At 45.4% G+C, this 12668-nt stretch overlaps 1 protein-coding gene across 2 annotated transcripts; it reads right to left on the reverse strand.

Annotated features, from left to right (window-relative positions):
- Positions 1–449: 449 nt before the first annotated feature.
- TARDBP (TAR DNA binding protein) lies at positions 450–7022 on the reverse strand. Of its 2 annotated transcripts, XR_009484496.1 has the most exons (7): positions 6967–7022; positions 6281–6533; positions 5693–5856; positions 4455–4595; positions 3534–3704; positions 2567–3154; positions 450–2086 (listed from the first exon to the last, which is right to left on the reverse strand). XR_009484496.1 is itself a non-coding variant. In XM_059829929.1 (6 exons), exons 2-6 carry the CDS (start codon positions 6516–6518, stop codon positions 2624–2626), a joined length of 1245 nt encoding a protein of 414 aa, XP_059685912.1. In that variant the 5' UTR covers positions 6519–6533; positions 6967–7022; the 3' UTR covers positions 450–2623. The 2 variants fall into 2 exon arrangements, 1 of the variants encoding a protein (XP_059685912.1); XM_059829929.1 differs by having other exon boundaries at positions 450–3154.
- Positions 7023–12668: the final 5646 nt, after the last annotated feature.

A 12668-nucleotide genomic window follows, 5' to 3' on the forward strand; every position in this document is an offset into this window, starting at 1 on the left:
TACAAAAACTTACCATGAAGTTCCTTGCAGGGGGGTCACAGTTAGTCTTTGGAGGTCCAAGAATACCATTTTTAAGTGTTACTCAGCAGAAGTAGCTGGTAATAGTGCAAGTGCTAAAATGCAAAATTCACAGATGGTACAGAGTTTGGAGATTATTCTGACTTAGGTGCAGGAAAAAAAAAAAATCTAAGCAACTTTTTGCAGTGGGATATGAACAACAGAAGCGTGGGATTACTTCTCAGCCTGAGTGTTTAGAATCCCTCTTTAAACCCTTTAAGATGTACATTGAGACCCAGCTGATTTTTTTAATACTGCAAGTGGGAAACTAACAGTAGGGCAGTTTTGTCCACTATTTAGATGGTCTTCTATTCACAAGCCCCAATATAATACGCAGTAAGGAAGACAGAACTCCAAAAGTTAAATAGGTTGAAAACTCTGTAAATACCTGTATTCAGAATGGTCATAGCTACAGCATAGTGGTATGGTGTATAAAAAAATACAGCTCAACCTTCAGTGGATTTCAAGCGCAAGGAGATTAAACAATTCCGCAACTCCTACTGCCAGTGGAAAGAGTCTTCCACCAGTTTCTGCTGAAACACCCAGCCCTTTGTTAAGAAGCTGCCTTAGTTGACACTTCTGCACCTGTAATAAACTCAGTTTTTCAGATTAAGACTTCCATCAAAGTCTATGTACATTTACTAATGCTTTCTTGAGCTGGAAGGCCTTTCCGGTGACTATATTATAACTTTCTTCTGGGCTCAAAGAGTTGCAGAACCCTGCTTCCTGCGAGTGGACTGGTCTAAAAACAAATTGAAAACATACATCCCCAAAGGAGATGCTGGGGACAGAAATATATCTTGACAGTGTTTGTTTCCCCCAACCCGCTTCTGATGAGGAACTCCAGCTCCTAAAAGAATAAGTATGTAACGTTCCTTGGTATAGATGCAATCTGGAGGGAACTGCTTACCATTCTAGGTGCGGACACCCAAACGTGTGGGAACTGGATTTTAGATCTATACGTATCACTGAACAGTGCAAAAATGCAGTGGATTAAAGTTGGGTGTCAGGTATCGATACATGATGAGCGGTGGCTCCATTTGACTTGTCAACTTTTAGAGCATGCTTATCTGAAACAAACTGAATTACTGCAAAAAGGCTTTACAGAAGTTCATCTCAAAAGGGTAAAATTAATTAACTGCTATGAATTCTTTGCATTCAGGGCTGCAAAACAAAGACACATATTACTTAAATCAGTTTTATTTAAGAATTTCCTACAGTGACAAATCTTATAAAAAGCATCCAAACACGAAACTGCAGCAAACAGCATTCTTATGGATATCTTACAGACAGTGGAACTTCCACCCTGGAAGAGGCACACTGAGCTCGCTAGTGATCTCTGCTACAAGAGCTACTGGAAAGCACACCACAAGCTCAATGTTCTCAGCACAAACCCCATCATCTTCAAGTCACATTACCACGCTTACAGATCATTAACAGAAAAAAAAACACACACCATACAGCATTCACAGCAGTTGACATAAGGGAAAAAAAATACAAATATTCGTTTCACATAACACATTCAACTAATTGATTAACTAGGTATAAAACCCACTTAAAGTCTTCCACATATGGATGTCCTTTGAATGCAATAAACACTCGTACTTTATTTGCTAGCATTGCTCTCCGCACACTCTCTCACCAAAGCCACAGGATTGAGAGACATCTCGCCAAGTAAAATAAAATCCCATAATGCACCACCAGGTCTCCGCATGCGCTCTCTCCTTTTCTCGCACATACCAGCCCTCTCATGCCTCGGCACCACCATCAATCCCACACAAGGTTTCAAAAGTTCAAACAGCCTTCTGGTTCCATCTCACAGCCTTGCGTTCATAGCGTTGATACGACTCCATGAAATAAAGAGTAGCGGATAAAAATGGAACACCCACCGTCTAAGACGCAGCATGTGCGGTGTGATGAAGTATTCTTGGATGAGAAAGCATGTAGACAGAAGTATTCCTAAGGCAGAATATTTACAGCACTGCTTTCAATGAAGTGCTTCTTCCATACACATTTGAAATGAGATGAACTGCGGAGATTAAATGAAGCCTTCATATCGTACTTTAGTATGGAGGGGAGACAGTGTTAAAAAGAAACACAAACGAAACAAAAACGACACTGTGTTCTCCAACTGGGGCACTTGGAGAGTCTTATGGCAGGATCAAATTAAAAACAAGAGGGAGAGAATGCTGTTTCTGACCAATGGTTTCCATTTTGAACATGCAAAGAATTCAGGTAGCCAGGAAACAAGGGATAAAGTATTACAGGAGAAACCTTTCCTATCGACTGTAGTGTTAGTTTACCTATCGGGCAAACAGCAGTCCACTTCCAAACATTCAGTATTCCAACAAGATACGTAACAAAACTTAGAAAATTCCTTTTACCTTTCTTTTTTCTCTTTTTTTTTTTTTTAAAAAAGAAAAATGTCAAAAATACTGCTGAATATACTGCACACTGAACAAACTGATTTGGAAAACTTTAGTATATATGTAATTTACAGTATACTTACCATGAGTTAGAAAAATTTGATTTCCCACCATAGAGTCAGTATCAGAGCCCACTGCGTCTACATGCCCCAGCCTGACGATTTGGAATCCATGCTTGAACCAAAGCCTCCGTTAAACCCACTGCTGGAGCCTGTGTTCGAGGCTGAACCCCAGCCTATTGCTGCCCCCGAGTTGGAACCACCGTAGGAGTTATTTCCTGAACTAAAGCCCTGGTTCTGCTCCCGCTGCATGTTGCCTTGAGGCTGGTTGTTCCCCGACGGCCCCGACTGGTTCTGCTGACTAGCCAGCATGCCCATCATTCCCCAGCTGCTCTGCAGCGCTGCCTGCGCTGCTGCCATCATGGCAGGGTTGATGCTAAAGGCTCCAAAGTTCATACCTCCACCCATGTTACTGCCCTGGTTGTTACCCAGTCCTCCCCCACCTCCTCTGCTGTTGCCAAACCCCCCCTGATTCCCAAAGCCTCCCGGGTTACCACCAAATCTTCCACCTCTCTCTAACTGTCTATTGCTATTGTGCTTAGGTTCAGCATTGGATATATGTACGCTGATTCCTTTAATGATCAAGTCCTCTCCACAAAGAGATTGGGCAACCTATAAGAAATAAGGGATTGATTAAATGTATGTTAAATGACTTTTTTTAAAATGTTAGTAGTACAAGACAAAAAAACCCCACATGATTCTGAGCAGATATTTAACCTGCAAAAGAAGCATATGCATATACTTAATCCAATTTGAAGTTTTACCTTCGCATTCACTACTACACTAACTGCAGTATAAAAACCTGCCTGTACAACAGCATCTGAAAAGTGTAACCTTAGGCAATTCAATAAATGGAATCAAGCCAATACCACTGGAATTCTCAAGACAGTGGACAAGGAAGTGTTCCATGTGTAGTTCCAGAAATAATGCTTTATCCAGCTACTGAAATGCAGGCTGTCTAAACACAAAGCTAGAATATTTTAAGACGTACCTGATCATCTGCAAATGTAACAAAAGCAAAAGCTCGGAAGGGTTTAGGAATGAAGACGTCTACCACTTCTCCATACTGGGCAAAGAACTGCCGGAGTTCATCTGCCGTCATGTCCTCAGTGCAGCGCCCAACAAACACTTTTCTACTACGTAAAGGTTCATCAGGACTTTGCTGGAGAGAATTGAAGAGAAAAAAATAATAGGAAAAAACCCCCCCACAGCTATCCTTGAGAACCGAGTTACATTCTGATAAAGGCCCCATTTAATCTAGCCTGTTCTGAGGACTGGCGACCAAGAAAGTTTGAGATTGTAAGTTAAAGACTTAAAAAAAAAAAAAAAAAAAAATTCTGTTCAGAACATGACTGCCACCTTGGTACAGATGGAGAACAGTCACAAGAAAATGAAGATGGCAGCAATACACAAGAACAGTGACAAGGCCACTGCAGAAGGATGGTTTGTTGTGTGGGGTTTTTTTTGGGGGGGGGGGGGGGGGCGGTAATAACTGCATATCTACACACAGGAAATAAACAGACAGAAGCTTCAGGTTCAGTTTTGAACTCAAAGACAGACTCATTCTGATCTTCCTTGGTTAGTTATTCAGCCTGCTTTATTCTCCATTTATTCATGCAGCAGACAAGTTAAGCAGGTACTGCTGCACATTAAAACACCTTATTTTCAGATTTCCATCTGTACTTAATTCCCCCACATAACTGGCTATTTTCCCAACACTTCTTGTTCACTTCCTGCTCACCCTCCTCCCTGTTTTCCTTCCTTGCTCTCACCTGTCCTGTCCATTTACAGACTGAAATGCCACATCCCAGAGCGGCTTATTAATGGTTCATCTGCTCATCTAACACAGTTGCTTAAAAAGTGCCCTTTGAGTGTTTGGTAGAAATAAAACTAGCAAAAAATACAAAAGTACCTTAGAATTGGGAAGTTTACAGTCACACCATCTTCCATCTATCATGTGGCGCTGAGACATTACTTTCACCTGGGTTTCATAATCCGTAAACCGAACAAAACCAAAACCTTTTGAGTGGCCAGTTTTAATATCCTTCTTAACCTAAGGAGAAAAAAAAAAAGCAGACTTTTAAGAAGATCACAGAAACAGTGCATGCCTGTATTTGTGACTTAATGACATGCTATTTACCAGTCATCTCCTGTATCAACCTCGGTATTAAGACAACCAGAAAAAGTATATAAAAAGTTTTTATTATCTCACTGTACACGCCTACCTTTTCTTACAAGAATTACCGAAATATTATATAGTCAAAGCAGGGGCTTGTGACACCTAACAAATTAGAATTATTAGCTTGCCTTGAGCCCAAGCATAACCAAAAATGGGATATAAATATCTTGCAATATTACGATGGCATAGCCAGACCAGCTGTATAAGCACTGCGCCCACTGAAGCGGCAAACCCGTGCAGCTGCACGCAGGAGACATGCAAGTAACAGAAGATAAAGAACAAGCCAAATGTACCAGGATCAGGTGAGATCCTTCTTCCAGGAGGATAAAAACATCACGCGTGAAGGCAGAAGAAAACTGAAGCGGGTTTGCCTTCTGACTTCTGCCGTAAGAGCCCTCGCGCCTGGCCAGGCCATCTCGGCAGCTGAGGCCATCGAGGTCCCAGGCATCCATGCTAACCAAGCAGCACCAGGTCCGCGGTACCACGTGCACTCAGCTGATGCAGGATGTGTGCGTTACAGACTAACAGTCTGGTGTAGGCAGTGACAATACAGACGTAAGCACTAGTATGAAGCGTGCTGTTACTGAATGAATTTAGGAAAGTTCTGTTTGAGAGTTTATCAGCCTTGTAAACACTGCCATCACAGCAATCTCTAATTCCTTAATGCACACATATATATAAACACCCACATATTCAGCTGCAACAATTAATAACAGTAATAGAAATTAAAAAGCTCTTAAAAACACTGTGCCCATTATGCTGATCTGCATGAATTACCATTCCCAAATATCCCTGACCATCTGTACCTACACAAGCCTGCAGCTACAAAGCTCGTGGGACAACCTAGGAAGAGACACACAGCTTCAGCTCTTCTTCGAGTTTATATGTCTCTGATTTTTTTCTACTGGCTTTGTCAGAAGACTGATTTCTACCTAATGTCCCTCCCTATTTGGGCTGCAAAAGGATTTTACCTGCACCATCAGAACTTCTCCAAATGTACTGAAATATTCCTTTAAGTCTTGTTCAGTAGTTTTCCAAGGAAGACCCAAGACTATTAAATCCGAAGTCTTCTGTACTGCTCGTTTCACTTTCACGGCTGATGATGCATCTGTTTCATCCATTTTTCTCTTATTGTCTGAATATAAAAGAAGTACATTAGACATCATTCTCAACTCTGGAAATTGCTTCCATTGCTTATGAACCACATGGTATAAAATCATACACTATGATGACAAAAGTACAGACTACAAAAGAACATATGCCAGCTGCTGGGAGCTTATTATTATAATCCATATCCTACTGTCTACAAGTATAAGGAGAGAAGAAAAAACTGTCTACACTTAAGTCCTCCTCCAAAATGCAATGTGACTGAGTTAGTTTTGCGTTAGTTTACTAAAGTATTACCCAGTAACATTCACAGTTGTACAAGGACGTGGAGAAGACAGAAATTTTTAACAAGAATATTTCATTACCAATTTACTTCCTTCCCTTTGACTCACATGGGCCTCTCGACTGAAAAAGCAAGCTCGTACAAAAAAGGCGAAGGAACGAAGACAAACCTTTGGGATAATTAACAACGTAGACCAGGTTTCCCCACCCGGCTTCCGGCGCGTGCAGTATGCCTTCCACCAGCCGGACCCCCCTCATGCACTGCGACACCGGGTTCCTGTAGCGCAGCCCGCACGCCCCGGGGAACTGGGCAGTCACGGTGGACAGCAGCACGGTGCCGTCGTCCTCCGAGGGGATCTCGATGGGCTCATCGTTCTCGTCCTCCGTCACCCGGATATACTCCGACATCTTTGCTGGAAGTTACTGAAGTATAGGAAAGGGGGGAAAAGCGGGCATAAGCCATCACCTTGTGTCCCTTGACTTGGTTTTCATCTTTCCAGCCTTAAGGCATAAGCCCATCTGTATTTATTACGCAACAGGGTACACCGAAATGCGTTATTCATTGACGTTAAAGCCTCGAGCCCTGCCGTACTGACAGACACACGGAGCAACACCTCGGCCCGCCCCGGAGCCTGCGGAGGGACCGAAAACGACAGCTCTCCGAGGCACGGAGGAATTTCCCAGGGCCGCCACAGCCTCCCGCAGCGGGGCCGGTGACGGGATGAGGGGAACTGCCCCCCTCGGCCCCGCCGCCTGCCAGGGCCCGCCCAAGCCTGCGACCTCCGGGCGCGGCGCTGTCCCCCGCCCAGCACCGCCGGCGGCCCCGGCCCAAGCGCGCCCGCCGCGCCCCGCTCACCGGCCAGGGAAGGGAGCGGCGTCTCCGGGAGACCCTCACCGCTTCCGCCGCGTACCGGCCCGCCGCCCTCCACTGGCGCCGCACAAAATGGCGGCCGCGGCCCCCCTCAGAGGCCGGGCCGGGCCGCGGGGCGAACCATTCCAGCGGCGGGGAGGGGTTGCAGCGGCGCGCGTCCGGCCGCGGGGAGGGCGGTGGACTCCGACCGCGCTCCGGCGACGCGTCGCCCGCGTCCAGCCGGAGCCGCGGGCTGTATTCCCGGGATGGGGACGGCGGCGGCGGCAGCAGCCGGCGAAAGGACCGCTCCTTGCTCCGCTCCCCCCCAGCGGCGGGGCCGGTGGTGCGGTCCTGCCCGCGCCTGCGCGAAGCGCTCTGCGAGCGCGGGAGCTGCCGGGAAGGGGCGGTGGCGGGGCGGTCCCGGTGCTCTGTGCGGGCCGGGGGGCTTCCCCGGGGAGGGGGGCGGGGTTACACACACACACACACACACACACACACACACACACACACACACGTGGGGACGGGAGGTCCCAGCCGGGCCCAGGCCGAACCCCCCCCGTGACGCCGCCCCGCGGGCCGGGGTGGGGGGCGGCTGTTCCCGGCAAATGACGGCGATAACGGTAGAGCCCCAAAGCCGCGCTGCAGCCCGGGGCGGCCCCGAGGACCCCGCGTCGGGCCGAGCGGCCCAGGCTGAGGCGGGTCCCGCCAGCGCCAGCCTGGCGATGGCAACGGCGGCGCGCAAAGCCGCAGGCGGTGTAAGGACCCGCGTTCCCGGTAGCCGTCGCTCAAGGTAAACGCGGTAGTTTGTAAGGGACCCCACGGCCGTACCGGCAGCTCCCGCCTGGGTGGCTCCGGGAGGCCGGTCAGGTCCCGCTCTCGCGGGAGAGGCGACGCCGGGCTTTGGGCCGGCCCCGCCTTCGGAGCCCAGCGCCTCCCGGGGCAGGCGTCCCTGGGAAACGTCTGGTAAGGGGTCTGCGGGGGCAGAGGAGCGTGCGGGAAACGGAGGCTTCCCGGTGTGCAAAAAAGCGTCTTACCAAAGGGCGGCCCTCCCTCTCTCTCCCAGCTCCACTACCAGGAAGACAAGAATGAGTGCTCTTAATTTGTGGCCAAAAAGACTTAAGGTTAAAAAACAAAACCACCAAACCCCCCACTCTCTTTCTAACAAGTCCTAACCAATGAAGCAGTTTATTCAGGGAAGATGAGGGGTCTCCACCACTGGAGAGAAGTCTGCCGTGACTGATCTTAGGTGTACCGAGAGCTCTTTCAATCGCGCGGGAGTAGACACCGTATGCACTTTCAGATCCCTTTTTCACAGAACGTGATGACGCTAGAAATGCTGAGCGTGGCACTGGCTGCAGTATCAGAGCACCAGCCGGGAAGTCCCTGCATTTAAGGTTATCTGTAATGTTAGCACAGGAGGCAAACCCTCTTGCCAGGAGACATGAATGAGCGATACCGGCTGAGGCATGTTGCCACTTGAATAGCATCATTCTGCGCCTGGTAGGAAGGGTTGATCCGACATGCCTCCGTCTGCAGATCTCCTGCAGGCATTCCCTGAGGATTTTGGGAAGAGCTAGATTAACCAGGCTGACTAATGCAGACAGTTTCATGGCAGCTCAGTTCTGTATATCATATTTAGTGCCTTAGTCTGACACCCTCCCCCAACAACTGGTTTATCACTCAGAACTGATGTCTTCATTAATTCTTCCAGACGTTTAGGGTTGGGGCTTTTTTGCCTCTCTCCCCCACTCACTGCCCCGCTCTGACCTTGTATAAAACAATTTTGTAGGATTGCTAGAAGTTAAAAAAAAGCTAGTAGTTCTAGTCCCGTCCCTTAATACCTAGTAAGTGTTTGCTATAACATGGCTTAATCCTCTCTAGACCCAATCTCCCCTTACTTAATGGAAAGGCTTAATGGTTATATCTCATTATACAGTATTATAAACTTCTGAACTCCAAAGCCATTATGGCTAAGGGACACTCATGTTTCCTGTTGCCACTTTTCTGACTCTTTAAAAATACAAAAGAAATGTGCAGAAGAGCCCGTCTACATACGTTTTCCTAAGCTGCGGTCCCAGGAAGTACTGCTAGCTAGGCTACCGTGCCAAGCCTTCTCTGCTCATGTAGCTTACACAAGCCTGTGTGCAAAAGAACCACGCAGAGGAGAAAAACAACGGTGGCAGGAACATGGTATTTTCCACCTGGTTTGGTTCTGGTTCCTTTTATAAGGTTAATCTGCTTTCAGTAGCATAATCCTCTAGATAAACACTCCAGTTTGGTGGTGGGTTTTTTTTTTTTACTTCACAGTGATAATACTAGAAAGCTATAAATTAGTAACTCTTCTACAGTTTTAATCAATCATTTTGTATCTGGATAATTGCCATTCAAGATCTCCAAGTTATTTTATTCTGATACTTTAATAATAAGCTTATCTGATCCATCAATCACAGTCACATTAGTTGCGAGTCACACCAGAGACATCTGTAACAATCAGTTTTCATTACAAGATATATTTGAACAGGAAGACACACAGGGTTGTCATTAGCAGAGCTGTAAAGTCCTACCTGCCACCATCAGAGAGAAAAGAAGTACACTGCAGAGCTTTCTCTAGCCAGCTCAGCTCTGTGGCTTAACACTATTATAAGGAAAATAATTCTACTACCTTCTTCCCGTCCCTTTCTCCTCATCTGTTCCTTTGCGACACTCATCCAGTCCGCATGTGGGCCATGTTCCCAGTGCCCATCTAGCATGAATTCCCTTGCACCGGTCTCCTAAAAAGAAGTAAAAATAAGTCTTAATAGTAAGGAAAGATGGCCCTACTGCTGGGAAAGGCTAATCCAGTCCCTTGCATTAATGTCTTCTGCTGAGTATTTAAGACTCCCACTTAAGATTTATTCAGTTGTAAAAACTGGCTCCCAGCACCACTGAAACCTATCCCATCTATGCCCATGTAACTTCAGACTCAGCCTTATCATTTAATTACCATTTTTCAATAGAGTTCTGAGAGGACCTGACTAGACACAGGCTAACGAGATAAGCTAATGCTCTGTGTAGGCGTTCTCCTGAAATTCCTACATTTTCTAGTCATCTACAGTATACATCCCAAATCCAGTTCTGGTGTTGCCAAGTCAGCACTGAGGTAGTCAGCGTTGTTTGAACATGCTGTGAGGACTGAGCGGTAATTGCAGCGTGTCAACATTACCTACTGCACCATTTCAAGTCAAAGCTATAGTTTAGCAATCACGCTATTTGAAGAGGTTGTCATGGCATTCAGCCAGAGTGACCTCTATCTAACAAAGCATCTGGTGGTAATTTCACTAATGAGCGGAGTAAGCATCAACCCTGAACTAGATTTCATGCAGGTAAAAGCTTGGAGAGAGCAATGAGCTCGATGCAGCTTGCTGACTGTAAAACAGACAGGGAAAGAAGGACAATTATTCACCGCAGAGACTTCTGCCCCAAGAGCTTGTTCCTCAGTTTTGGCAACACACAAGCTTAGAATTAAATGAATGTTATTATCAATTTTCTGTAAGAACTGGGATTCTTGCAGCGCTTTCCTTCTGTTATTTTGCATTATGATTAGATTTAAGTTTAGCAATTAACAGTAGTATTGCTCTTGAAGTAACTACACCAGTGGGCATACAGCTAGTTAATTCACCAATTCCCTCAGACTGGCAATTTGGAGTGCCCATGGGTGTAGACAAATGCAATACCGTGGTACTAGCCATCATGTATATTGACTTAAGCGTGCCCACAGGCACAAAACAAAATGCAATACAATAACTATTTGCTGCTCTAGGTTAAGTGTGCTCATGGGTACAAGCAAACTCAGTGTAATGATCAGCTGTTCACCCTCCCAAAAGCACTTGGGATAAAAACCAACATCAATGGGCATCTAAATATAAACTCATGGTAGAAAACCACCACACAACTCTGGGTATTAAAAAACATGGAGTGCTTGGGCCTATTTCTAATCATAGACCAGTAAAAAGCAGGAGGGTTTAATGAACGATGGCACGTCAGCATAGTCAGAATCTAGCCCAATTTTGCCAATAGTTAATAAATCCTACCTCTCACCCTTACTCAGGGGAAGCCTTTTTTTTTTTTTTTAAACGTCACATTTCTCCTGCTTTATTCTGAGTGTAAGGAGGATGAACACGAAACAAGTGTTCTCTGAGAAAGTCTGAGCAAATAGAAACATTAGATTCTCTGTGTTGGTTCTCATTCTACATACATTTAGCAAGGGGAAAAAAAAAACCCCAAACATGTTACCACTGTATCCCTAGGACTGTGCCCTTAAGTAGTCTGCATCTTTTGATCAGCCTTACCCTACTCCTTCATACCTAAGCATCTTCTCTACCACATGCACTAAATAAAGCCCACCTTGAACGCAGTTGCCTGAAGGAGTAGGACACCTTTCAGTTTATTTATTTCTCTTTGTAATTTAAAGCCATTTGAGCCTCTAATTAAACAGATACTATATCATAGAAAAGGAGGTGCTGTTCCCTTGAAGGAACAAGATCAGTAGTATTTCTTTTTTGCTAGCTACAATTGAAAATCCATTCATATACAGTAGTGTTGCAAAATACTTTTTTCCCTTTTTTTTGAAAGAGCTTTCACCACAACCACAGGAACATTTGCAATAATTACTTGTCCCCCTCCCTAGAAATACCTACCATAAATAGAGCTTTCCATACACAAGCAACATAAAAGTTTACTAATACCTAGAAATGACTACTAGAGAAAAGCCTTCTTTAAACAAAATAAGCAGCTTCCACCCATGTAAAGTACCTGGAAAGATCACTTAGTCCATGGTTCTCACAATAACACACCTCCTAATCCCTTGAGTTGAAACAGCATCTAAGGCTTCATTATAGTATCTGAAATATTTCAGGCAATTTTCCCATGATCCTATAAAGCCATGATTTCAATTACCTCCTTTTCAATCCACCTGAGATGGTTTAGTCCTGTTTCTTAAAGGAACAGAGTTTCCATGTTCCTTTTGTTTCATGTCCTTATGTACTTAACTCTTCCAAAACTGATTAGACGGGGTGATGTGTTTGTTAATCTCTCAGCAAACACAATCAAAGTCAGATTTTTTACATGCTTGGCTAGTGTAAAGACCCGGAAGGACTCAGTGCCCATCAGTCTGGGTCCTTTCAGCCCTAGTAGCTGTTTTGAAAAAAACCTTTGGCCTTATTTCCCTAACTAACAAGCTACAAAGAGTCACTGCTGCTACTTGTTTTACCACCAGACAGATATTGAGTGTTAGTGGGACAAGAAACAATCAGAATAGGCAATTAACTTATCTGAGAGTGAGGCTGGTTAGATTTTATGTCTTTGAAATGGCTGGGCTCAGCCATCCAGGTGTGGTGGTGTCCTGGCTGCTGCTCAGCAAACCCAGCCCCATCATACAAAAGGATTGGCCTGGGTGGGAGCCCTGTTAGGAACTAAAAATGTTATGTAGTAATTGGAAACCCAGCAATGGTGACAAAAGGCCCCTCTGAGCTCCATAGCTACTGCTGGCAATTGGGTGCTGATTGCTACCTTTGTTTCTGAGCTGTGAACCAGGGTTCAAAGCACAACTGACATCTCCACCCTCTTGTTTGATTGGTACCTGTGGGAACTGTCAAATGTCTGCATCTTGTACGCAGAGAATGCAAAATTAACTTCATTCTGTTTTGTTTGGCAGAGTCACATCAAACCAT

This window comes from Gavia stellata, chromosome 27 (genome assembly GCF_030936135.1).
Source record: "Gavia stellata isolate bGavSte3 chromosome 27, bGavSte3.hap2, whole genome shotgun sequence".
Classification (NCBI taxonomy): Eukaryota; Metazoa; Chordata; class Aves; order Gaviiformes; family Gaviidae; genus Gavia; species Gavia stellata.

Bases quoted from the DNA above. Each gene is read 5' to 3' on its own strand.
- TARDBP (XM_059829929.1), bottom strand. From the start codon at position 6,518: ATGTCGGAGTATATCCGGGTGACGGAGGACGAGAACGATGAGCCCATC. The intron at 5,857-6,280 runs GTTTGTCTTCGT...TTTTATATTCAG, and splicing joins CGTTGTTAATTATCCCAAAG to ACAATAAGAGAAAAATGGAT. The intron at 4,596-5,692 runs GTAAAATCCTTT...TTTTCTCCTTAG, and splicing joins GAGAAGTTCTGATGGTGCAG to GTTAAGAAGGATATTAAAAC.